General features: G+C 51.6%; 3 protein-coding genes across 3 annotated transcripts; 2 read left to right on the forward strand and 1 right to left on the reverse strand.

Annotated features, from left to right (window-relative positions):
* Nucleotides 1–10,597: 10,597 nt before the first annotated feature.
* Nucleotides 10,598–10,982, reverse strand: PODANS_1_17553 (uncharacterized protein; the record flags this gene model as incomplete). Its single annotated transcript, XM_001907170.1, has 2 exons — nt 10,598–10,839; nt 10,916–10,982. 2 exons carry the CDS (start codon nt 10,980–10,982, stop codon nt 10,598–10,600), a joined length of 309 nt encoding a protein of 102 aa, XP_001907205.1.
* Nucleotides 10,983–13,013: 2,031 nt separating this feature from the next.
* Nucleotides 13,014–13,300, forward strand: PODANS_1_17555 (uncharacterized protein; the record flags this gene model as incomplete). Its single annotated transcript, XM_001907171.1, has 2 exons — nt 13,014–13,088; nt 13,235–13,300. 2 exons carry the CDS (start codon nt 13,014–13,016, stop codon nt 13,298–13,300), a joined length of 141 nt encoding a protein of 46 aa, XP_001907206.1.
* Nucleotides 13,301–19,875: 6,575 nt separating this feature from the next.
* Nucleotides 19,876–20,928, forward strand: PODANS_1_17560 (uncharacterized protein; the record flags this gene model as incomplete). The annotated part of the gene is made up of 2 exons (XM_001907172.1): nt 19,876–20,126; nt 20,205–20,928. The coding sequence occupies 2 exons, from the start codon at nt 19,876–19,878 to the stop codon at nt 20,926–20,928; spliced, it is 975 nt and encodes a 324-aa protein (XP_001907207.1).
* Between the last annotated feature and the right edge of the window lie 2,732 nt (nt 20,929–23,660).

Below are 23,660 nucleotides of genomic sequence, written 5' to 3' on the forward strand. Positions count from 1 at the left end.
AAAGCCGGGATGGTGTTTACGTCTCAGCGTGCGGCGCAATATGGGGGGTGTAAATTAGTCATGGACACGTGTAATCTCCCTCTTGCTCCACTCCGCGTTCAGACTTGGAGGGGGGGTGGGGGAATTTCGGATGTCATGGGGGTCAGTCAGTCAGGACAAAGGTACAGACGCAAGAGAAGAGAATGCAGATTATCGGGTTTCGGTACACGGGTTGAAAGGGTTTTTCCATCCGTCTAAACTTTTTTTGTGAGGGAAGCGGTGGTGCGGCGGGACCGGGGACGGAGACGGGGAGAACCGTTTAGTTTTTGTGTGGATGCATGTATGTGTGTGTATGTGTGTGCCTGTCAGGGGGGTGTAGGATGTGTGAGGCTGCGGCGAGGGGGGGTGTTGAGCGGCGGGTTTTTGGGTTTGGCTTACCGTTTCTTTTTTTTTCCTTCTCTACACGGGAGGGACATATGCAAGTGTTCGGGTTACCTTGTTTAGAACGTTCGTTTCTGTTGTTTACATATTTATCTTCTTTTTATTTTATTGGGATTGGATGGGATAGGTAGGATGGAGTTCACTTGGCGCCTTGTGGGGGTTAGGTAGGGGAGGAGGTATGGTTTGGGTACAAAGGGTTTTAGACAACACAACAATACTCTTTTTTTTTTCAATTGTTTTTTCTCTCATTAGAGCCGCTTGTCTTTCTGTTCGGGGTGTGTGTACTTTTGCTGATGGATGGTGGGACAAGTTGAGGGCTCATTTTTATTACGTTGCAGTGGCTTTTTCGGTCGGAGAGGGCAGGGCTGAGTGTTGGGAGTGGTACCGAGGGGGTTGTGATAGTGAATTGAACGATGAATGATGATTACCACGCTTATCCCACTGTATCTTGTGAAGTCAATATCATCACCGAAGTGTTTCAAGATGAATGTGTGGAAGTATCTACTCAGGTACGTACGAACTGGGGGGGTGGTAAGGCATTTGATTTGCTCCCCCATCTCATCCCGTCCCGTCTTGTGGAATCCTTCTAGAAGAAAAAACTTCCCCGGTTCCTTACCTACGGTTCATTCCCAGCCACGTTGTACGCTCGGTCGGTTAATCATCCACGTTTCTCTTTTCCACCCGCTCCGGTTCAGTCCACTAGGCTTCATCCCACCCAAATTGCTTTGTTGCTTAGCGGCTGGGGGGAATGGAATGCCCACGCTAGAAGACCGGCGACCCCTTCTAGAAGGAGGTTAAAAAGCCACTTGAATAAGGCCGAAGCCGCTCAGCGGCGGATGTTTCCAGACGAAGGAGGATTGCAGTGTATAAGGCTCAGGTGAAGCCAAGGTATTGGTCGTCAGGTTGGGGTGATCGTCAGAATGTCTCACTCCGCCTCTTGTTTTCTGTTGTGAACGCAGGCGTTGACTGTTGTGCACCGTCGTCTGCCTTGCTTGTACGCTTTGGTGGGCTGGTAAAGGAACAGAAGGACTCGGTTAAATTTAGATTACACGCATCACAGGGGCATGACAGGATTCCGGGTAGGCACTGGACTATTGTTTCTTTTGGTAACCTAGGTAGGTATGTACCGTGAAGACGAAAGAGACGGGTTGAGATGAAAATGCAGAAAACACCCCGATGGACATTACATAATTTTGATGATGCTGAAGGGCTTTTTTTGTCTGGGATGTTTTCAGGTTTATTTTTTTTTCCCTAGGCCAGATCCTTCGTCACATCCCTTCGAATGGCATGCGTACGGCAACGGCGCGATTGTAGATCCCCGAGCGCCCTTTCCATCACGCTGAAGAAAGGTACGCAGATGCTTCGGTGGTATCCCGCGTCCTTGAAGGAAGTGATCGTCCTTTTTTCTATGTGCCTACATATCTAATCACTGGCGATGTAGGCTTTACATCCGCCCGTCATGTTCCACGTCTCCCACGCAGTCACATTGTTCTATCCTGATCTAGATCCCCCTCCCCCACGGGCATGTCATGGCATACCACACACTGTTGACTGACGCATCAACTCTGGGAAAAGATCGACGCTGTCAGATAAGGCACGTAGATGTTTGTTGTTCGCCCCCGATGCAGATTGAGTTGTAATGGTTGACGGGAGGAGCTAGTGTCAATATCTCCTCAGGGCTTCTTCGGGAGAGAACCAAGATAGGTTGCCAAATCTGACAAGGGTGGAGGGGCTGGTGGTGCGTGTAGATTAGGCGCGTTGAATCACGTTCCTTCTAACGACCTGCAGGACCTGCATGTGTTGTTTATCTATTCTATCTAGGGAGTTGGTTTTACCAAATTAGGGGACTCCGACTGGATCTGATAAATGTTGGTGGGCTGGCTTTTGATAGGAACGGCTGCTGGAGGTTGGAAGATGAGTGAGATCCTACATCCTACATTCGGTAGACCTACGGCAGAGGAGGGAGATATCTTACGAGAGAAAGAGCTGGTAGTCCTTCTGTTCGGGTATTGAGAGGGTGGGTACAAGGGCGAAAAAGGAACATGTGGTGGTAGCTGGTGTTGGTAGGAGCGGTCCCACTATCGATGATACAACGCAAGGGTTGGTGATCAATGGTCAGATTGACGAGATAGTTTGGGAGCTTTGCTCTGTAGATCAAGGGTCCATTGGTGGAGGCCTTCGCGAGCCTGCGAGCCGATGCTACAACGGCCTCGTGGCTCGGGGATCTGTGTATACTGTAATGTAATCACCACAAATCTCATCGCTAGAGCGGTAGAGGGATGAAGCGAGTGAACGAGCTGTCCAATCAGTTTGGTGACGATTTCAACCCAGCCACCCGGCCGGCCGGCAAGCAACCTAGAAGGGCAGGGTTTTGAGAGCTCCCGTGTATCTTGCTCATATCCAGGGTCTTCAATGAAGTAATAGTTGAGCTTCCGTGTCCGTGGAAGGCTTCAGAGGCTGGCTGGTGCTTACTGTCTTGCCATGAGTGCGAGAAGCAGAGACTCAGACAGTGTTACTGCTGCGTTCCAGGCAGACGTCCCAAGCATCTAACCTACCACGCAAGGCCAGAGTACTTTTGTCCACCCGTGTCCGTTGTTGTATAGGTATCATGTATATTTGCTCTCGAGTCAAGCGGCGGGACGTGCGTATGCGCCATGATCTACACTGTACGTCTGCGGCCGCTGCTTGTAGAAAGTGCTGTGCCTGGTAAAACCGAACTGGGATGTGCGTTGTGTATCCTGTGCAGCTCCATCTACACGGATTTGGAACTTTTAGGCTAACCTGCGACTTCAAAGCGTGTCTTGCTTTCTAGGTAGTATCTATCGTTCAGGTAAGGGAGGGCATGTGTCACTTTGCTACCCGCTGTCAGCAATGCAGAAGCCAAGAAGTTGGTATGCACTCGCAATTAATTTGATGGGGGTGTCATCTACGACCTGGTAGGATAGGCGGTGTCCTTTTTGTCTCAGCTTAGTAGGTATGTTCGGTTCGTCTCTGTCGGGTGTTGTTCTCCCGTTGTCAGGGTTCAAGACAAAATGTCTTCATACAGACCACCCAAGTCAACCTAGGGGTGTGCCTTTACCACCTGAGGGAGTGTATCGTAGGCACGTGTGGTGATACAATCACCACATCACAGTATCAGTATTGGCCTTACTGTTCCTTCTTTGTACAGAATGTAGGGACAGCGTTGTAGCATGTGGTACGTACACCGCCTCGTCTTTGATCGATCAATCCTTCTCCAGCGGTTGGCTTTGCGGCGCAGAACGGGCACCGTCGATTTCTGCCGAGAGTAGTCCCGAAGTTGGAGGATGACTGGACCAGATTCAACTCTGCGATTGCTGGTGCTGCGAAAAAAATGGATGGGAATTTCACAGAAGGATCATAGGCAAATGTTCAGAATTCCCGTCCTCGTTTGCCGCGCCCCGTCTCCGCCATGAGGAGAAGTCCCGAGCCAAAGGGTTCAGATGTCTCAGCATGGCGTAGCCGATGCTCGTATGTGTCTGAAAAATGCATACATCCGCACACCAGCTACAGAATAAGCATAATATATGGATGGTCTATTCTTGCAAGAATGCTTCTTCAGCCTTCGGCTCACCCGACCGTTGAGACCCGGGAGGATGGGGGGGAAGCTGTCCGTCCTGTATCAGCGGCAATGACAGAAGTCGACTTGTAGAATCAAATAGACTCCAGAGATCGGTGTATATGCACGCTTACCTTCTTGGTCTTGGCCCCATCTTCATAGAATGTCCTTCTTCATTTGGAGGAATGTTTCGGCCACTCGTATAACCTTTCCCACTTACGTCAAGGCTCGGCGTCAAGGATGATATGGTTGATATCGCTGCTGTGGTTGAAAAACCTAGCCTCATAATCGGCTGCGGGGTTGAAAGTTGGGGAAGTTTGTAGATGAGGCGTCGTCATGTTTTTGGAGCAAAGCCACAATCTGCAATTTCCAGCGGGCTGGGCAACGATTGGGCGAGCCCGACAAAGGGCCACGCTGGGGGTCAACGTGGTTTGTTTCCAGGATGCGAAAACCGACGTGAGGTTCTTTTCTACCCCAAGAAGGAAAGATTGACAGTCAGACCAAAGCGTTTGTTCGAGAAGATTTCTCATCTTTGCAAACATCATAGAGATAGATGGGCCTTGGGGTTCAAGGCCGGACCAACAGCAGGTCTTGTCACCGCTGTCGTGGTACCCTAGAGCACAAGTTCCTTAATCGCCGGTTTTATTTCCACCCAGTGATCGCTATTGGACGCAGTTCGCGGGACTACAGAACTCGGACTCTTTTCGTCGTCGGTGTCTCAATCCGGTAGGCGCTCACCTCCACCATCTATTACGAAACTGTGCTCCATACCAAGCTCGCCCAGGGTCGCTCGCTAGGCTGAGATGTCACGATGTCCGCACCTGGAGGCCGAACGGAAAACGGAGTGGTTGATCAACCCGGAGCTCCGATGCCGAGAAGTCGACGGACTTGAAGAAACAACGGGGACGGCCCCACAACGGGCGCCGATTCGATCCTAGTTTCGATCCCAGCAAAAGAAAAGTGAAGCTAGCAAGCATGCTTAGCGGTCCCGTTTTAGCGGCGGGTTTCAACGTCTTGTTCGAGAATGATTGTCTTGGCTCGATACCAACCTTCATCCTACATCGCCAGCGGCGAGCCGGAAGGGGATCCCGTGTGCTGAAGTGAGTGCGCGGAAAAACGGTTAGTTTCCTCAATCATGACATCTTCAAGATGACATGTTTTCGGCAAGGCTGCCGAATAGGTTTATGTCCCACGCCAGTCGCTCCCACATAAGCCCGCTGCCTATCTCTGCCGAGTGCTGGTTGCGTTTCAGGGTGAGGTGTGTAACGTGCTTCAAAAGGCGTCGGCCTCGCTCATGATGCACAAGGCTCGGCCGCCGATAAGCATGTTGGATCAGCGGGGGCTCAACAGCGCCAACAAGGAGGGTGACGGAAAACCAGCGAAGTTGTAAAAAGATCTTGGCATCATCAGGTGGGGGACCACAGCAGAAGTGCCCGACCCTTGAGCTCGGTGTGTTTGGGAGCCTGTGCTGCAGTGATGCGGCGGCATGAGAAGTTTGTGTAGACAGATGGAAGATATTGCCAAGATATCAGTTGATAGCTAGCAGAGCAACCCAAGCCAACATGACAAGCCGTGGTAATCCAGCTCACGGTCGACACTGATGTGACAATATTTGGGCCTCATGTTGCCAACGACTGAAGAATGATTTCAGCGAAGGACGAGATAATAGAGGCTTATACCTAGTCATGCTGCAGAGAACGATGGTAAGTTGATGCCGCGAAAATAAACTCACTGTTGGCGCAATGATCGCCCACGGGTCCAGATCCGCTTACCGGGAGAATGAGTTGGTGGAAGATCCATATCCATAGGGCTCAAGACACACGTCAGTAAGCAATTACTGATGGGTGTGAGCTGCTCTTTTCAGCAATGGCCAAGGTCCCGTTCGTCCGCATTTGGAATGAAGGCAATAAGAGAGCACTCCTTGTCATGTTGAACAACAGTCAGCCTCACGGAGTTTTGAGCGGCCCAACAACCGCCCCCGCTTCAACGTACCTATCGTCAAACCCCGTAGGACCCTTTGTCTTCGGTGCGCTTGATTCAATGCAGAAGAGGTCTTGGAAGAAACTCGGCAGTTCATACTGTCTATTCCAATAGGTGGGTAGATAATACTGGGCGTAAAGCAACCCCCTCCAACCTCCTCACGACGAACACAAAGCCGCCCGTCAAGACCATCCACTAATCTAGCTTCAGTCAGCGTCGCTGCCTTCGGGCGAATTCACCACCTTCCATCACGGCAGTCATTCCTCGACGACCTCGTGGCAAGTCATTTCCTCACTGTGCTGGCGGCGACGGAACATATACTCCGCGATTGTGACCCTGCCAACATCAATAGCTTTGCAGATCTTGTCCTCTCTTGTCCCGTCCTGAATCCATATCTCTCAGTGAACCTCCCGACTCAAACGCGTGGGTGCCTTCACTATCGTAGGATGTGCGAGGCAGATATGTTGGTGGTTGTTGGGCCATAGCACGTTGTTATCTAATGCTGATGCAAGCAGATGTGGTTGTAAGTGGGCCGTCTGGTTTGCGTTGTTGTTGAGCCATGGCTGTCACTATTCGCCTCCTCAGTATTCTCGGTGCATCCGCTCTCGTCCCTCACAAGGAGCCGAGCCTAAAGTGAAGTGTAAGAAGGGGAGCCCGCTCGAGATTGCTGTGCCCTCTTGTGATTCGCGACCTGGGCGGTGAAGCTGCAACCGAAGGAAGGGCTGTCGAATGGTGCCGATGGCAGTATTGAGTGTTCTGACAAGACGGAGCTCTCGATTTGTCCCGTCTACCCGCCTGCCGGATGGCTGGTCGCCGTCCGGGCGAGGATGTCGGGGGTGTCGTGACGTCGGGGGAGGGACGTGACTTGCGTTGCGTGCTCGGGCCTGCTAAAGGATCTGGGGGTGGGATGAAAAGGTACCTTCGCGACCCGGCCCGTCATCCAGCGAATCATCAACACACCCCTTCTCGAGCTCCCAGGAGCGGTGTCGGTGCCATCGAGGTTCTTAGCTTACATCCCACGCTCTTGATCTGCTATCCGCTCCCGTCGAGATGTGGCTTCTCACCAGCGCAGGACAGCCGGAGCATCGAAATGTATGGGTACGGCCCGTTCGTTGGATCACAGCGTGTGCTCTTCTAAGCTGTAGAGGAGCCACGTCTGTCAGCCAATGCCCGTCAGTGCAAGTCGCAATCCCGAAGAAGATGGCACCACGAAAGCTGTCTGGGAATGCGCTAGACAGTGTTCTCTGATTATCTCGCTATTGGTCATAGTTGACCTGCCGCCTCGGTGTAATTGTTCCCTATCAGTCGGGCAATGAGGGTAAGCTGCTTTATCGTAGCTCTTGTCCATGCAGAAACAAAGGTACCATCCTTACGGCCCATATTGCACGTTTGATGAAACGTAAACCCGCCGATCAATCCCTGAACAGGTCGTTCGAAGGAGTCTAGAAAGGTTTTTTTTCGAGTGCCGAATCTCGTGTCAAACACAAAAGGACCGGCAATATCGTCCTTCAGGCTTCTGCCAAGCCATTTTGGCGAGCAGTGCGGGCACCGGGCTGGGTGGCTGGCCACGGTGGGTGGTGGTGTGTGGTGGCATGACGAAGGCCGGACTCCTTCCCGGACGGAGCATCCTCTTCTGGACATTGCTCCTGGATGGGCGCAGAGCTGACAGGTCGAGCGGTTCGGACAACTGCCGAAGGGAGGGCTAGCTCGCCAACTAACAACAAGCTTAAGTCAACTCTCGTTCCAACGGTAGTGCTGCGTACCTGTCGATGGTATGGACGGGCATGGCTTCGAGGGATCTGTGAATATGGATATTTTGGACATGGCGCTTTTCCCAAAGCGAATCACGCGAATCAATTTTCGACGCAGTTGACACCCCCAGCCATGTGCTTAGGTGGCGCTTTCCTTATCAATGAACTACCAGTCCGGAGCCGGAGCGTTTTCGCAGGTTCACCAAACCCGTGCCTCGTTATCCCGTTCTATCTCCGCCATTACCATCTCCTACAAACCGTGAGAAAACACCAGCAGTGAAACACCTTTGACGGCGACGACGGGAAGCTTCTAAATTAAATGTCGCACGTAACCTTCTTTTCACACAGAACAGAACACACTCGCCGCCCATCATCACCAATGTCACGGTAAGCTGCAGCTAGCTCTCTTCAGCAACAACAACAGCAACAACAACAACAACAACCAAATATTGAAGCCCGAGAGTCTGGGTTGGTGTATCTGTGATACCCACCATGATCTGATCTCCGGACGGTATTCCGTTGCTTCGCTGACCACCATCGCCACCAATCACCTCCCTTCCGATACCACCCTCTCCAGGACCCTGAACTCTTCAGACCGCCGAATCGATCTACACTTCCCCTACTCTGCAGCAACGCCCAGTCTTTTCTTTCTTGCACAGGTCAACTTGATTAGGGCTACTGTGCCTGTTGAGCCTCGTCTTTAAACGGCCACCCACCAGTAGTCAACGCAGTAAAAAGCCACATAACCAAGGTTAAACATCCATCCCCGATCCTCTGCCCCGCCCGTAAACCGGCTGCGGTCGCCGACAACGGGCATTGGGGCGAACCGCAGAATCAGCACAGCATCCGTCCAAAGCCCGTCATCCTCTTACCAACATTGCAGCACACACACCCCTATCCGAAGGGGTTCCGGCCAGCCGACCTGGGGGAGGGGAGGCAGTGCTCTGCACCATAGCGGGTCCCTCCCTTCCATCCCATCCTATCTCTTCCCCCATCCATCTGATATCCCACTATCCCTGTTTCTGTCCCTACATGTCAAATCTGACGGATGATAACAGACGACAGCCTTACAGAAATTGTCACAGAAGTTTCTTTCTGTGAGTGTGTGTGTGGCCTTCTATGTGCAAGCCACCTCATCATCTCACCACTCTGTTTTTGTTGTGCTCCGGCTCCGATTGACGACTACGGAGAATAAAATCCTAGCGGGGAGAGGGGAAAGTTTGTACGACTACCTTTTGGGAACCAACGAGAGGTTTGTGTTAGGGTAGTGGGTTCTCAGTACCTGGATTGGGAATACAAACCCGGTGTTTGGGAGGGGGGATGGTATGATGGCGAAGGTGGTGGGACATAGGTGGAGGTGTTCATCCCATGCTGGGGAGTAAAGGTAGAGATTGTAGAGAATGGTGGGGATAGGATGATTGTGTTCCTGAGGGGAAACGTAACACGGTGCTGAGGTGTCGAGAGGATCTGAGTCGGCAGGGCTGGCAAGGGAAACCCGGAAAAAGCCTCAGAGTTGATTAAATGTAAAAACTGAACTTTGTAGGAATCAGCGCGATGTAACGGGAGGGGAGCTGTGGGAATTGAGATTGTTAGTTGGGATGTAGGAATGTATTGAAGTGAAGATGGGTTTGGTCTCCGGGGCCGGTTGTTGCGGTGATGCAAATGGGACTGCAGAGTTGCTGTTGATGTTGATGTCGTTTAGGCCCCTATTCGAGTCGATTCCAATGTGATTCAAAGTTGTTGAACGGAGCGGGCGGAAGAAGCTGTGCTTGTGTTTTCATGAAAATGCGTACGGCATGTTGTGCGTATACGTCTGCTCTGCAATTAGCATGTCCTGCCGCTCGGAAGAGTACCTATTTGGCTTAAATCGTGCGATTGTAGTTGTATTCCTGGCAGGCTCATACTTGTTATGATATATCTTGGGGTTGTAGTTCCTGGCTCTGGGTTGCTCTCGGTGCCTTTTGTTGTACCTAGTCGTCGGCTGGTTCCGGGCAGGCTCTCATTGTTGTTGTCGTTCCTTGGTGGGCCCCTATTGTACCTGCTTGTAGTTATAGTCGTACTTCCCGCACACGTTGGTCAAAACATTATATGGGCAGATACCTCTCGGCGGCCTTGTTGTAGTTGTGGTTCTCGCAGATTCTACTTGCAGCTGTGGTCCTTGGCCAGCTGTAGTTGCTCTTATGCGGGTCCTGGCAGTCTCAAATTGTAGTTGTTTTCGGCAGGGTCTAGTTGTAGTTGCTCTCGGCGGTCATAGTTGTAGTTGTAGTTGTAGCCTTACTGGTCACAGTTGATGTTGCTCCGAGCACAGAGCGCCCGATGTTGTGAGATTCGATGTAGCCACAACCCCTTTTGGCAAAGTGAAGTCCAGAGCTACAGTGGTATAGTCTGGTCGGAACCCCTTTTCTGTACAAGATGCAGTTGTGATACCCTTTCCATCCCTTTCATCCCCTGTTCAGAGGTTGGCAGCAGCTGCCACGTAGGTATCGTATCGATTGAGCTAACAGGCTGGTATGATCCAATGGTCAGGTCGGTAGCTTGAAAGTTTGGTCTGGAGATGTCGGTCGTCTTCTCGGGCTCTTGTTGGATTTAGAAGTACATATCAGTGCCAGCTCGAAGATATTTTCCACAGCAAGGCATACCTCCAAATTTTGTCTGTCTTTATGTCGACCTAATGTGGTTGGCGGCCAGGAGAGAATACGACGAGCCAGGGATGTTAGTAATGGAAGATGAGCCAACGATGGCGGTGAGATAGGAGTGGTGACTTTTGCCGTCGAGTGCATTGTGGGTTTTGTTGATGGCCGAATGACTGTTGACGTCGCCCTGGAAGCAGGCAGGGCCTCTTTCGATGCGTGTACTGAATGCTGGTTGCTCAGTCATGTGTCTCGGTGCCAGGAACCGAATAAGGCTGTCCGGGACCCTCTATCAATTCGACATCATCTCTGCGGCTTTCCCGGAGATTGCTGAGATATTGGAAGCCCGAGCTCCCATCCAGTTCCGCGCCAGCAGGGGCGGATCCGGAAAGAAGACGGGAGCGCTGACTGTTCGCAATGATGCGGAGCCGGCGCCGAGCTGGCCGGAGCTGAACTGGCCGGAGCTCTGGCCGAACCTGGGCTGTTAACTGGAGCTGAGCTCTCCGGAGCCGTGGGTATTGACGTAACGAGAGATTCCAAGTCCAAGGGAATCTCACCAAACTCGCCTGGCAAGGACAAGCAGTTCGCCGGCTCCTCCTCCATGACCATCTTCTTCTTCGACATCTTCTTCACCACCAACTAGCCTCCCACATATACCCCTTCTCCCTGGAAGGACGTGACGCCAACTACCTCTAATAAAACTGCATCATCGAGAACTCAGCGGCAGAAACTCCGATCTCTCCCCTTTGAGAAAACCCGTCTATCGCTGGACACACAGGCTGCAGAACACCCCTTCCATGGCCTCACTGATACCACCGCCTGCATCTTAAACGACTCGAAATTAGCCTTGTAGGCAACACATGCCTATCAAGCATTGAATTAAAGGTAAGTCGATGTCGAACCCAAGCGCTCAGAATAGCAGCTGAATTTGCAGAAAACCCAGTTCCGTTAGTTCCAATACGATCTTTCCTCGCAACATCCATGCCCATACCACAACGATCAATTACCAATAACCCAAGAAGGAGGATATAAAACAGCAGAGATGGAAGGACACACATTCCCTGGTTATGGACTGTAGAACGAAGTCTCCAAACACCAGAAACAATAGACAATCGCAGTTCACTCCAAGTTAGTGTGGGACGGTAGACCGTTCGTTATCCTATGACAATTAAGGACCCTTGATTCGCACAAGAAGGACTCAGGGGGCCATGCTTAATTGGACCTGTCCATTAAGACCAGGCTGTCCAGTACTGAGGTAGAGAGTTAGTTAAACTGTGGTCCTTTGGTGATGCGTGGTACGTGCTTGCCTGAAAATAAAACGAGCTCATTTGGTACTAAACAAGCTCGTTTAACTTTAATATGAGTTTGCTTAAACATTGAACTAAGATGTGAAAGAGACTACTTTGTCTCAGGTCTCCATGAAGTGGATCACATGTATATTATCGCAGCCTTGAGCTTTTCCACCTCGTAATGTGACTGATGCTAGTGAAACAGACATAAATTGTGAGCCATATGTACTTGCATAACCTCCGCGAGGCAAAAGTTGTTCCATCAAAAGGGTACTAGTAAAGAATACAGCCCACGTGACGTTATTGGATTGCGCATAGTGGTCCAAAGAAGACGAAAAGACATGGATCCTGCGCACGTTATCCCAACCACAGTCACCAGATAAACAGCAGACCAGATAAACAGCAGGCCAGATAAACAGTAGAGGCGAGACTACCCACCAGACAAAAGAAAGAGAAATGGGATGATCTGCAGTCCCGAAGCCACCGGCTTGATATAAAGCCGCAGTACGATGAATGTTGGAAGAATAATAACCGCAGAGGCAGCCCAGGGATTCCATGTGCCAATATAATTCAACCTAGAGTGCCATCGAGGGGACCATGCCATAATGACTGACTGGTTCGAGGTGCCCCACTCAGTTCAAGACATGCTCGGGCCAGATATCAGTGGATGCCTCAGCAGCAGTCTCGGGCCGCCGGCATAGAGACTCGCACCAGCAGTTTCGCGGAGCCAAAGGTGCCCCGGCGGTACCAGAGACCGAAAGTGAAGCTCAGAAGGAATGCAAAGAATTGCAAAGGCGCATGGTAGGCAGCATAAACGATAAGAAAGAGTACTCAACTCAGCCAAAAGATATGCCAGGAGACGAGGACTTTCGTCCTCAACCAGGAGCAGTAGTGCCGTCTGCGAGGTTGTACATATCAAGATTCTGGGGTACTTACCGGGAGACCCGCCACCATCTCGGACCCGCGGTCCTGCCGCCGCCGCCGTCGACCTCACCGGGACTTGGCCCCCGGTTCATGGAGATAGCCAGATAATTTGCAGCCTGGCATTGAAACATAACTCCTCATCGGGTCACCAAACAGCCTTCCTTCGATGCCCAAGAGGAGCCCCAAGTAACCGTAGATACCTTATTTCACAGTGATGATGTTCCCCGAAGTTTAGGCAGGGCCCAACGCCAAGTCTCGGGTAACACAGCGCCTGGTAAACCTTGTGTAGCTTATCCCTGCCGCCGCCAAACCCGCGTTTTTGCCGAAGTTACCTAGCGCGCACGGGTCAACGTTGCTTCGGTTGCTGGTGGTGCATGCTTGGTTCAGCCTCGTGTCGCGCCAGTTGATCCATCGCCAACTCCCTTCAACTTGCAAGAGACCTATGCGACGGTCTGATACTCGATCCATACCACTTTTCCCAAGTCTTTACGTGTGCCGGCACCCCTCAAAGAACCCGGTAAGCTGCTTTGATGGACATTCTGGCTCTTCAATGCCCCGTTACAGAGCCCCTTCACTCCTGGAAGCACATGCTTTGTCTACATAGCCATATCTACATCATGGCGCCTGGCCTGGTCTGCCTGCTAACCTGATTGATATCTCCAGACTCTACACAAGACTGTACCCCGCTTCGGACGACGACGAGCCCCGAACCGATCGAATACCGAATAGCAACCAAGGAGGAGACAACTTCAAGGTATGGACATCTGATTATGGTCTTGTTTTAGTTTCGTATCTCTCCCGTCAAGCCGACTGCCCGGATTCAGGGCCATCAACCGAGATACCCCAACCCCGTTCCCGAAGTCTAGCACCCACGATATATGCTCTACCCCCAAGCCCGTCGTTCCCGATTACACCCGAGAAGGATACACTGCCCAAGACTCCCGCTGAGCCGGCCCCTATTCTGTCAACCTCATCCCGCCGGTTCGTGTGCCCAGTGGTATCAAAGCAGGACTCAACAGGTATCAGCCCCACTCGCCAGCCAGTGGCTATGAGACTATTCGGAGGAAAAAAACGTGAGCATAGGCATCATGGATGCTTGTTCAGTCTCTAGTGCTTGACTTGCTGCCTGGGAGTCTAGTCAGTTGTTGAGCTCGGTAGTGTCAAAAGTTTGCCCCGAAGAGCCTTTGGCTTATTAAAGCCAGCCCGTGGTTGAGGAAGCTTCATACAGGAGGAGGGAACAAATGGCCGGCATTGATGGACAACCAGGCTCGCCAGCGGCTCGACGTCGTTTATGGCGGGGCCAGAAGCTTTGCTGTCTTGAAAGGGGAAGGTTTCCAGAGACATCCACAAGGGCCGAGGACATTGGACGCCTCCACATTTCTATACTTCTGGGGACTATAGTCTGTCAGACTTCGGTTGCTTGCCAGAAGTCCAGGTAGTGGCTGGAGGAGTGCCTTGTCACCCAAGACTATTCACCTCCTGGTCTAGGGGCTCAGAGCGATGGACCAGGGGTTCAGAGCAGATGACTGGAGGAAACCTGACGGTCGACCCCTCGACGCAAACCCAAGCGCTTGAATTTTCAAACGGCCGCCCTATGTCACTGCTCGTCCTCTGCCGTTGTCGACGACCCACGCGATGAAGATTGCCCAGCTTTCGTCGACTGGAACTCGTCGACCCTTCGCGTTAGAAGGACTCCTTGGCTTTCACACGCATCTTGTCTTGCTTGGCCGGCTACTCGTGGCTTCGGGATGGGATTGCCATGCAACAGGCTACATCGAAAGACAGGTTTCGTTCGTCAGCGACTCCCCATTCTCGAGTCGAGTCACCTGTGGTTAGCAACCGCCCTGCCATACGATCCGTCCTCAACTCGCCCCCTTAGCCTCTGCCTTCGAACAGCTCACCGCTGGCCCTTCGAGTAGCCACGACATCGATAGACTCTGGGATACGACATCGGTAGACTGCGACAAGACAGGCGGGGAATACTGGGTTACCACAGGCTCCTCATACTTGTTGGTTTCGTTGCCTCTCGCCAACTACAGCCATCTCCGAGCCAACCAAGAGAATAGGGGAGTTGAACTACACAGACCAGAAATATCGTTGGACGTGTTACCCACACCAGACCGCCGAGCAATTTTTGCCAACCTCTCAGCCAGATGCTTGTCGTCGACCATGATCCTTCTCCAGTCTACCAGGAGTACAGACTGCCCCCAGCAGAAACGACACTCCGCCTCGAGCCCCCGCTTTCACAGCACTACCATACCGGCAACTCCCAGAAGGCTTGTTCAAGGCGGGTAGCAAGGACCAGATTCCCAAACACTCAAAGCTCCTGCTGCACTACCTCCCCGGCAGCTCTCGATCCTGATCTAGTCCCAGACCATCACCAAGGCTACGCTGCGCGAACTGTCAGCTACATTTGCGTCGGCTCTTTCCCCGTTGCAACCCATGAGGCACTGGACACTAGAGACCCCAGACATGCCTTCGAGGACCAGTCTGCTGCTGTCTCATTGCGGTATCCGCCCCGAATTCCCTGAAGTCCAACCCAGTCAAGGAGCTCATATCTCCGCCCACGTTCGACCGGAGCTCTTCGTTTTTCAATTACTTCTTGTCCTCCATGGTCACAAGCCAGTGATGCAAAGAAACCAGCAAAAAGCGGCAAAAAATCTCAACCGTGTCTGGGGTGTCGACAAGCTCCATGCTGCTTGTTTGAGATTCCACGCCTTCACACAAGCCAGCTCTCCATCTGAGCCTCTAGTTGCTTCACAGCAGGACGAGAACACGCCTGATATGTCACATAAGTCACCCACATGATAGTGCTATCTCTCTGTGCTGCTCTCCCTGCTTGTGGTGCCGCTCCACTCCGCTAGCCCGAGCTCGCCGGAGACGCCTTACGCAGCCACAGACATCCTGTGCTCCGTAGACAGCACGTTTCAAGATTGAAAAGATGGGAGCAGGGTAACATAGTGTTCTTGGTACTGGAGGCTTCTACCAGTAGGCATTGGCAGTATGCGGCGCTTCGCGCAGTTCCGCTGAGAGAGTCCAAGAACCCCTTTTACAGCCCCACCGACCACAAACAAGAGCTTGGCCGCAGTAGCCACATGCCTGGCTTGGCACAGGCGCCTCTTTTACAAGGCTGAGAACCCCTTTCCAGACGTATTACTGGTCATCAGATGGAAGAGTCCGCAATCACCACGAGAAAAGGTCACCAAAAATTACTCTGGGAGGCAAATGAGATGCCTATCAGCCTACCTACCCGCGAGCGTCCACCTTGGCCCAGTCAACCTACCTCTAAACAAGAGCCTGTCAAGCAACCCACATCTGCCTGACCATCAATTTGAAGGATCCATGGTAGAGCAGAAACAATTACCACCCGACAGACCCGAAACGACTTCAGACAAGAGTAAAAAGCGGAGATAAGAGACAAAGCTATATCAGACGGAGAACAATGTAGGCACAGAACTAAGGAGACAACGCCCCACTGTCGGGCTTTAATTGTCTTTCGGTCCTACCGGTCTTTTCTTGCCTGTCGGGGTCGACTGCTTGACGGCGCCGAAAGGCCGAAGGTAGCCACCAGAGGCGCGCCCTATCTATTGAGGCTCCTTTCTCTGAGATCTCTTCCCGCTCTCTCTCTTCCTGGTACTGAACCACAGTCAAGACGTCAAGAGAACCCAAGCCGCCAAGGACATCCAAGCCGTCAATAACATCCAAGTCCAAGTACCGATATTCATGCTGCCAAGACCATTCAGGCCATCAAGAACCCGGGGAGAGCCAGGGCCTAGCACTTGGTTTGCCGTCCATGTGCTTTTCCGTCGGTAGACGGTTGAGCCAAACAAAGTCCATGGAAGTAAGTAGTCCTCCCCGTCATGCCATCATCTCCAGCACTGGCTAACCGTTCTTTCCCAGGCACTCTTCTGAGATGGACATCGTCCTATTCCTTTGGACTTGCTCTGCTACCTCATAGTTCTCACAAAGACGCCGCCCCTTTTCACGATCCACCGAGTTATTCCTCAACCTACGGCGTGAACACATCACTGGCCCTCCATCCGACGAAAGAGATGACTCCGAACAAACCCAAAACGTCTCTTCAATCAAGATCCCTCCGATCGAACCCTCAACTGTCAAGCCAAACTCTATTCAAAGGCCTCGAGCAGGCCCAAGGCAGCTTGAAGACAAACTCCCGGAGCCAGTTGCACCGCACTCTAGCTCGATCGATCCGTTCCACGGCAGGGCTTCAGTTCGCATCAGAAACTAGCCAGGACGGATGGGAGTATACTCGAGACGGTACAGAGCCGAGAAGGATTGACATGCCAAAACGCCCATGTTCTTGGATCATTGCTCTACACGCCGCGACAACCGGACACATTGGAGCGGGTTCGACCGGGACTTCTCTCTGCTTAGGGGCTTTCGGCGGTCCTCTGTTTGTTGTTTTGTCCACAGCCTCCGAGATTGTTTCAACCGGGAACTCTGGACTGGCGTGCTTTTGCCTGTTCAAAGTTGGCAACACTTCTTCTAGGACGGGAACTTGACCTAGACGACGTGGAATACTTCGAGATGGTTGTAGCTGCCCTTGACCAAAGTTGGTTTGCTGGGTGGCTCAGCTGTGTCTACTGCTTGGTTTCTTGTTGTTTCCAGATGATTATTGGAACACTTCTAGGGGTTGGATCGTGTGTCTGTTACTCTGCTTCCCGATTTCCCTGGGGAATTGGCTATGGAAGACTGGACGCCTACTTGGGGGTAGTTTACCGCCTGGAATTTTGGCAACAGTGCTAGATGACCTGTCTTTGGACCCCTCTGCTTGCACCTCCTGCTCTCATTGCCTCTGTTACTGGACTAGACACAAAAATAACTGGCCATAATCAACTACTAGGTGTGCTGACCCCCTCACAGGTACGCCACACCGCCCACGCCCTGCCCCGAGCTCCCTTCCTCCACCCAGGATTGTTTATTTCTGCCTTGTGGTCGCTCCTCACCCCACACTACCAAAGACTTTTTCTTCCTGCAACTTCGTTCTCATTCTTCGTGGCATTTGCCCCCCACGAATCACTCATCACCAGCTCTCGCGACCTTTTCTCACAGGTTACAGCAGATTCAGGACTACGACCACACTTGAACCATCATATCAGGTATGTATTCACGATTCTTTGCCATCATCTTTTGGTTTTCCCTTCATCCCCAACTGTGGTCGCGGGCGAGGACTAGTTTGGTCCGGTCTCTTTTGACCACACTGCCAGTAGCAGTAATTTCCTACCTCACCTCTGCTTTATCCTTCTCAAACTCCTCAGATGTGTTTTCGTCCACCTCTCATTGTATCTCCCCAATCACAGATTGCACCATTGTTCCCTTCCCGGCTGGATTCATTGTTGTTCGTCATTCCTGGGCTTGTTGGTGATCAGGGTGTAAACAAACAAACAATCATTGTATCATCCTCTTCCAACACCCATTATATCTCATCTGAATGTCGGTTTCCCTCTGTCTTTGAAACACTGCTTTGTTAGCGTGGACTGGACACACATCGGACAACTTTAATCTTCTCAACTTCTCCCCGTTTATATACTCCCTCCACATTCAGCACCCTTCTATCCTATTGCCTACCTATCCACGCGAGCACCCATACTCTCTCGTGGTTCCCTTCAATAGCGATCCCGTACGTCGATGACGTATACAGGACACAACAGTATCGCTTCTCAATTTTCCTCGACCTAACAGTCAGCCAGCCCTATTAGCGTTGTCTACCACAACACCCATCCACCATTCAGGTATTTGGAAACCCCCTCTTGTTTCTTTTCCCCTGCACCAACACCTTTTCTTCCACAGCCACAGTTGGACTTGAGACCCTTCTTCAATCACATCCTGTTCTTCCACCCTATGCCTCGTTGATCTTGAGTACCCCTTCACCTTCGAGTCGCTTGTCCACCCAGTCACTTCTTCATCAAAGCCAAGCACAACTCCAGTAAGCGACTCTCCACCGGGTCTGCTACCTTGACTGTCCTCCCCGTCCGCTGCCTTCACCTTCTTCACCTCTCGCTACACCCTCCCTGTTTGTCCAGGACATTACTAACACTTGATAATAGTTCCTCATTCCCGTCTTCAAACCGACCGCTTAACTCAGCCATAAGGTATACCATTCATCTTCTATTCACTTATGAAAGACTTGAAGCTAACAAGTATTCGGCCCCCAGATAGCACCGACCTGACCGCAACGTAAGTCTACCACCCATCACAGCCCGATCTTCTAGATCTATCGACATCAAGCTTCAGTCCAGCCAAGACGTTATGTGGTCGTGAAACCCCATCATCCTCTTCACCTTGCTTCTACACACCACACTACACCCCTATTACAACTGCTGCACTGGCCACGCCTAGTCGCTCTTGGCAGACCCGCTTCTCCCACCCCTTTCCCCATTGTTTACTTTGGGTGGGGTCGGCGAAGTTGCTCCTAATGACCAATGCTCAGGCAGAAGTCACAAGGAGCTCACTAGGTTTCTCCTTAGGGAGTGTCCTATGTTCGCCCTGCACTCGTCCCTCATTTCCCTCACTTTATCCTACCTTCTCCGAGTGATTCCCACTGACTGCACAGCTCTCACTTTGGTTTCACAGCTTTTCGAGGAGAACAGACAATAACCATGATCTAGGGTTTTAGGCAGGGGTTTTCAGAGTTGGCAGTTCAAGAGGAAGCAAATCATTGGGATTTAGTCCTCGTCTTTCACACCTGTATCTCCAAGAACCACACTTGAGAGGGAAGAAGGGCAAACAAGAAGCCAGCACCAGGAGTTCACAAGCACAGAGCTTGACTCCTTGATTTCAGTTTTCGTCGATCGCCACCTTGAAGGTTGATCGAAGTGTACGTATTACAAACTCTCTGCCTTTGTTTTCCTATCACATCTTTATGGATCATCCTTTTCATCGCATCATATTTGCACTTTCACTTGGTCGGCGTTGAAGCTGGGACATGTTGTCTCGAGCCAAGGGTGCCGATTACGAATCGCAACCGTACATTTTGTTTCCGTTTGGGCATGTATTCTAATCTAATAGCCAGGGCTTAATCATATCTGATTTCAAAGCACACAAGAACTCTCACAAAAGCATCCACAATGGCTGAGAACGACGATTTCGTCCTCGACGTCTACGGGGATGAGAAGAATGACCAGGGCGGTAACGATCACCAAGAGAACGGCAACAGCGGTCACTATGACAGAGAGGATGCCCACGCCGGCAATAGCCAGGGCAACCACGAGGACTATGACTACGCCGGTGAGAACGGTGACGAGAACCAGGGTCAGGGCCACAACGGCGCCGACCTGTACGACATGGGCGAGTCTGACGGCCAGGCCCAGCCGCGTCAGAGCCCTCAGCCCAAGCAGGGCATCAAGCGCAAGGAGGGTGAGGGTTCGGATGAGCGCCCTGTCGACCCCGGTGCCACCACCGCGCTGCTCATCAATGAGTTGAACTGGTGGACGACTGACGACGACATCCGCGGTTGGGCTGTTCAGGCCCAATGTGAGGCTGAACTCAAAGACATTACTTTCAGCGAGCACAAGGTTAACGGCAAGAGCAAAGGGTAAGTTTTGTTTTGTTTTCTCTCGCACATCAGATAAAAGCCTTGGAGCGGTTTGCTAACACCAATACATCGGATTAGACAAGCTTATGTCGAGTTCACGTCCCAGCAGGCCGCCACGGCGGTCAAGCACCGCATCGAGTCGCTGGCCAACGAGCCGAATCAGCCGGCGTCGAAGCGTCCCACGGCGATTTACAACAATCCGTCGTTCAACCCTTTCCGGACGCTGCCCAAGGACACCCCCAACCGGGGCGGTGCTCCCAGAGATGGCCAAGGTGGTGGTCGTCCTCCTGTTGGCCCAAACCACAATGATTCGCAGCGCCCGAACAGCTACCAGGGCGGCAACAACGGCTTTGGTGGTGGCGGTTACCGCGGTAGAGGTGGTTACACTCCTCGTGGTCAGATGAACCGCGGTGGTTATAGCAATTACCAGGGCGGCATGAACAACCAGTTCAACCCCGGTAACAACATGGGCTTCAACGCTGGCGGTGGCGGTGGCGGTGGTTATGGTGGTGGTGGTGGCGGGTTCAACAACAGAGGTGGGATGGGCATGATGGGTCGTGGTGGTGGCATGCGCGGTCGCGGTGGTGGCGGCGCTGGAAATGCCATGGGCATGATGCCCATGAACCCCATGGCTGGCGGTGGCATGATGGGAATGGGTGCTGGTATGAACCCCATGATGATGGGTGGTGCTGGCCCAATGGGTATGGGTGGACCCATGGGTGGTATGCCTGGTAAGGACCCCAGAACTGACTTTTCCCCTGGCGGCACTGGGCCGTCTCGACTTTTTCTTTTCTTTTTTTGACCGCCTGCTAACCCGAAAGGACCCATCTCAGCCTTCCAAGGGATGGGCAACCAGTTTTCCCAGCCGTTCGGGTTTGGTGGAGGTTCGGGTGGTGCTGGTGGGTTCGGTGGCGGTGGGAACAGCCAAGCCCAGAATCCGCATGGTGCGAAGCGTCCCCGGGGGGAGTAGGACTCCTCTCCGGGCGTTTCTGGACAACAGGGTCGTGAAGGAGGTGGTGCTGGTGGTGCTCCTGGCGGCAACGGACGTGGCGGTCAGGGCCATGGCCGTGGTGGTGATACTGCCGGTGCTGGTGGTGTTTGTCCTCGCCGTCAGAACCAGGTTTAAACACCTGGCGAATTGAGGCTGCTGGAGATGGAAGTTTGAGGTTGGAACGAACTGATCATCGCGACATATTCACAGCGCAGCACAACGGGGTGGTTTTTTTGTGGGAAGTGTATCAACATATTGCAACATGGGCTTCTTTCTTCGCGATCTTTTTCCGGCTTTCCCCCTTCGCCATCGCCAAATCGCCAATCAATCTCTCGACTTTGCCACCCGACCCCCTCGTCATCGCCAAACCTCCTCCTCCTCTTATGCCCTATGTCGAACGGTGTTCTCCCAAATCCGGGGGAATACTTAGTAGAGTAAGGGAAAGGAGGAGTGGTGGTGCGGCAAGGGGTCGTTGGTGTTTTGAGATTTGGTCTTCGACATGGCAAGTTCTTTCATCTCAACACTTGGCAAAAATTCGTTTGCCAACGAAAAAATCGCTCGGCAACGAAGAAGATTTTGAAGTTTTTTTTTTCGCTCGGAAACAATCGCTCTGGATGGTTTGCGGGCGTGGCATTCTCAAAATTTTGCGTTTGCAAGCGCTGGGGTTGGGGATAGCTGGGATGATGGGGGAAGGATATGTTTTTACGTTTCTTTTTTCGCTTTTCTTTTTACAATAGCTCGACACACAGTTTGAGAAACCAGGGCTATTTTTTATTTATTTTGTGGGTTTTTGTTTGAAATATGGGGAGTTGGAGTTGGGAAATAGTTGGCTTGAGAATATTAAACTGATCACCAACATACGACATTTGCCTGGCAACCATAGCCCAAAAGATCGAAAAATGGAGTTGGTGGTAAGGTGGTTAGGGCTGAATAAACTGGTTAATTTGTTTTATTTTTGTGTTTCGCTGTTTATAATTGGGATGAGGATGAGAGATGTGGTGAAGTGCTTTGGATGTGTTTTCATGATTATTGTTGCTCACGGATGGTGTTGTGTAAGCAGTGTGGTTTTTGATGTGGTGGGAGTAGCTATATGTTGGGTGTATGATTGAGTGGAAGGCAGAACCTTAGAATGTGAGTTGAATATGACCGTTGAAGTATCAAAAGGAGATTGGGTAAATGGATAGGACATGTGGGATATCTTCTCCGGAGGTGCTTGGAGTTCAGTTGATAATTATAGAACAGGGGGGCTCAAGAGATGTGGAAAAAACAGCACTTGTTGTTATTATCTGCACTGTAGGTAGGCTCGGTGATGCAAAGGCATATAAGTGAGCGTTCAACGGTGCTTATTCCATGGAGCCAATATGTGTTGAGAATGTTCGTGGTTGTGAGTCAGTGTTCTCAATGCTGCGTCGGTTGATACGGACTATCGATTAAAAGTGATCCATGAAAGTTAGAGCTCATGTGTCAATACCATGGGCTTACCACCTGACTTTGTTTCACGCTGCAAATATGCTTCCACGTGATGATCTGCTTATCAAGATTATATGTGTCGTGGCTCAAAAGCTGGCTACACTTAGCTTGTCGTCCGAACTTTCGTCCCAGACTTGCCGTTTAGTCATCTATTTCTATCCCTGAAGGCTTGGAGATTATAGATTCATGGACGTTAGTTGTCTTTGTGCTCGCCGGTGTGGCAAAGATATGTATTCAGTCAACCGTCCCAGCTTGCACTGCGAAGCACGGTGTATGGGGGTGCAAACTGTAGTTCACGGCTTAGAGATGTGATAATCACAGTTACAGCCTTTACCGAGTACTACTTCCAAGAAATCGCTTACAGTTTCCCTTGTTTAAAGCAGTCTTTTCTTGCTTTCAGATGCGGAAAGCAAACACCGGAGAGGAACCGGGGCCGGGCACCAGTGACACGGAAGGAAGCACGAGCCCCGGTCCCGCTCCGGTCCGGCATCGGCCGTCAGGCACAGTTTCAACCCAACCCACAAACCGGAGCCTAGGCCCCAACCCCATGTGACTCTGAAACTTGAACAAGCCTGTGTTTGTGATCAGCAAAACCGCCGACAGATGAGACAAGATCGAATACACACGAAAATAGGGACTCATCTATAATCACGCCACAAAAGGGTTGCAGCCAAGTTCTACTACAGTTTGTGGCAACTTACGGGCAGTGTTGTGCTACATTCTCTTGTCATTCTTAGGTTCTATCGGAGGGTTTACTTCGCGCCTGGCCATTTAGGATGATCGCCTCTGTCGTAGGGGCGATATTCAGAGATGATTGACAGGGGAAATCGCTTACACCATCCCACCACAGCAAGTCACGAACAAAAAAGGGGTCTAGCCCAGAGTATGACTTGAGTGAGGTTGCTTTCGCCACTCCCAACCTTGAAACGCTGCTTCTGGGCCTCTTGAATGCAAGACCAAGTCCGTTTTTCGAGGTTCAAGTCCGCAACTTCAAGATACTTCCTCTCGCTCGGTCCGTTTACTCCTCCTTAAATGCATACATCCTATTATCTGAACCCCCTCTCCACCTTGGA

This window comes from Podospora anserina, chromosome 1 (assembly GCF_000226545.1).
Source record: "Podospora anserina S mat+ genomic DNA chromosome 1, supercontig 4".
In the NCBI taxonomy this organism is placed as follows: Eukaryota; Fungi; Ascomycota; class Sordariomycetes; order Sordariales; family Podosporaceae; genus Podospora; species Podospora anserina.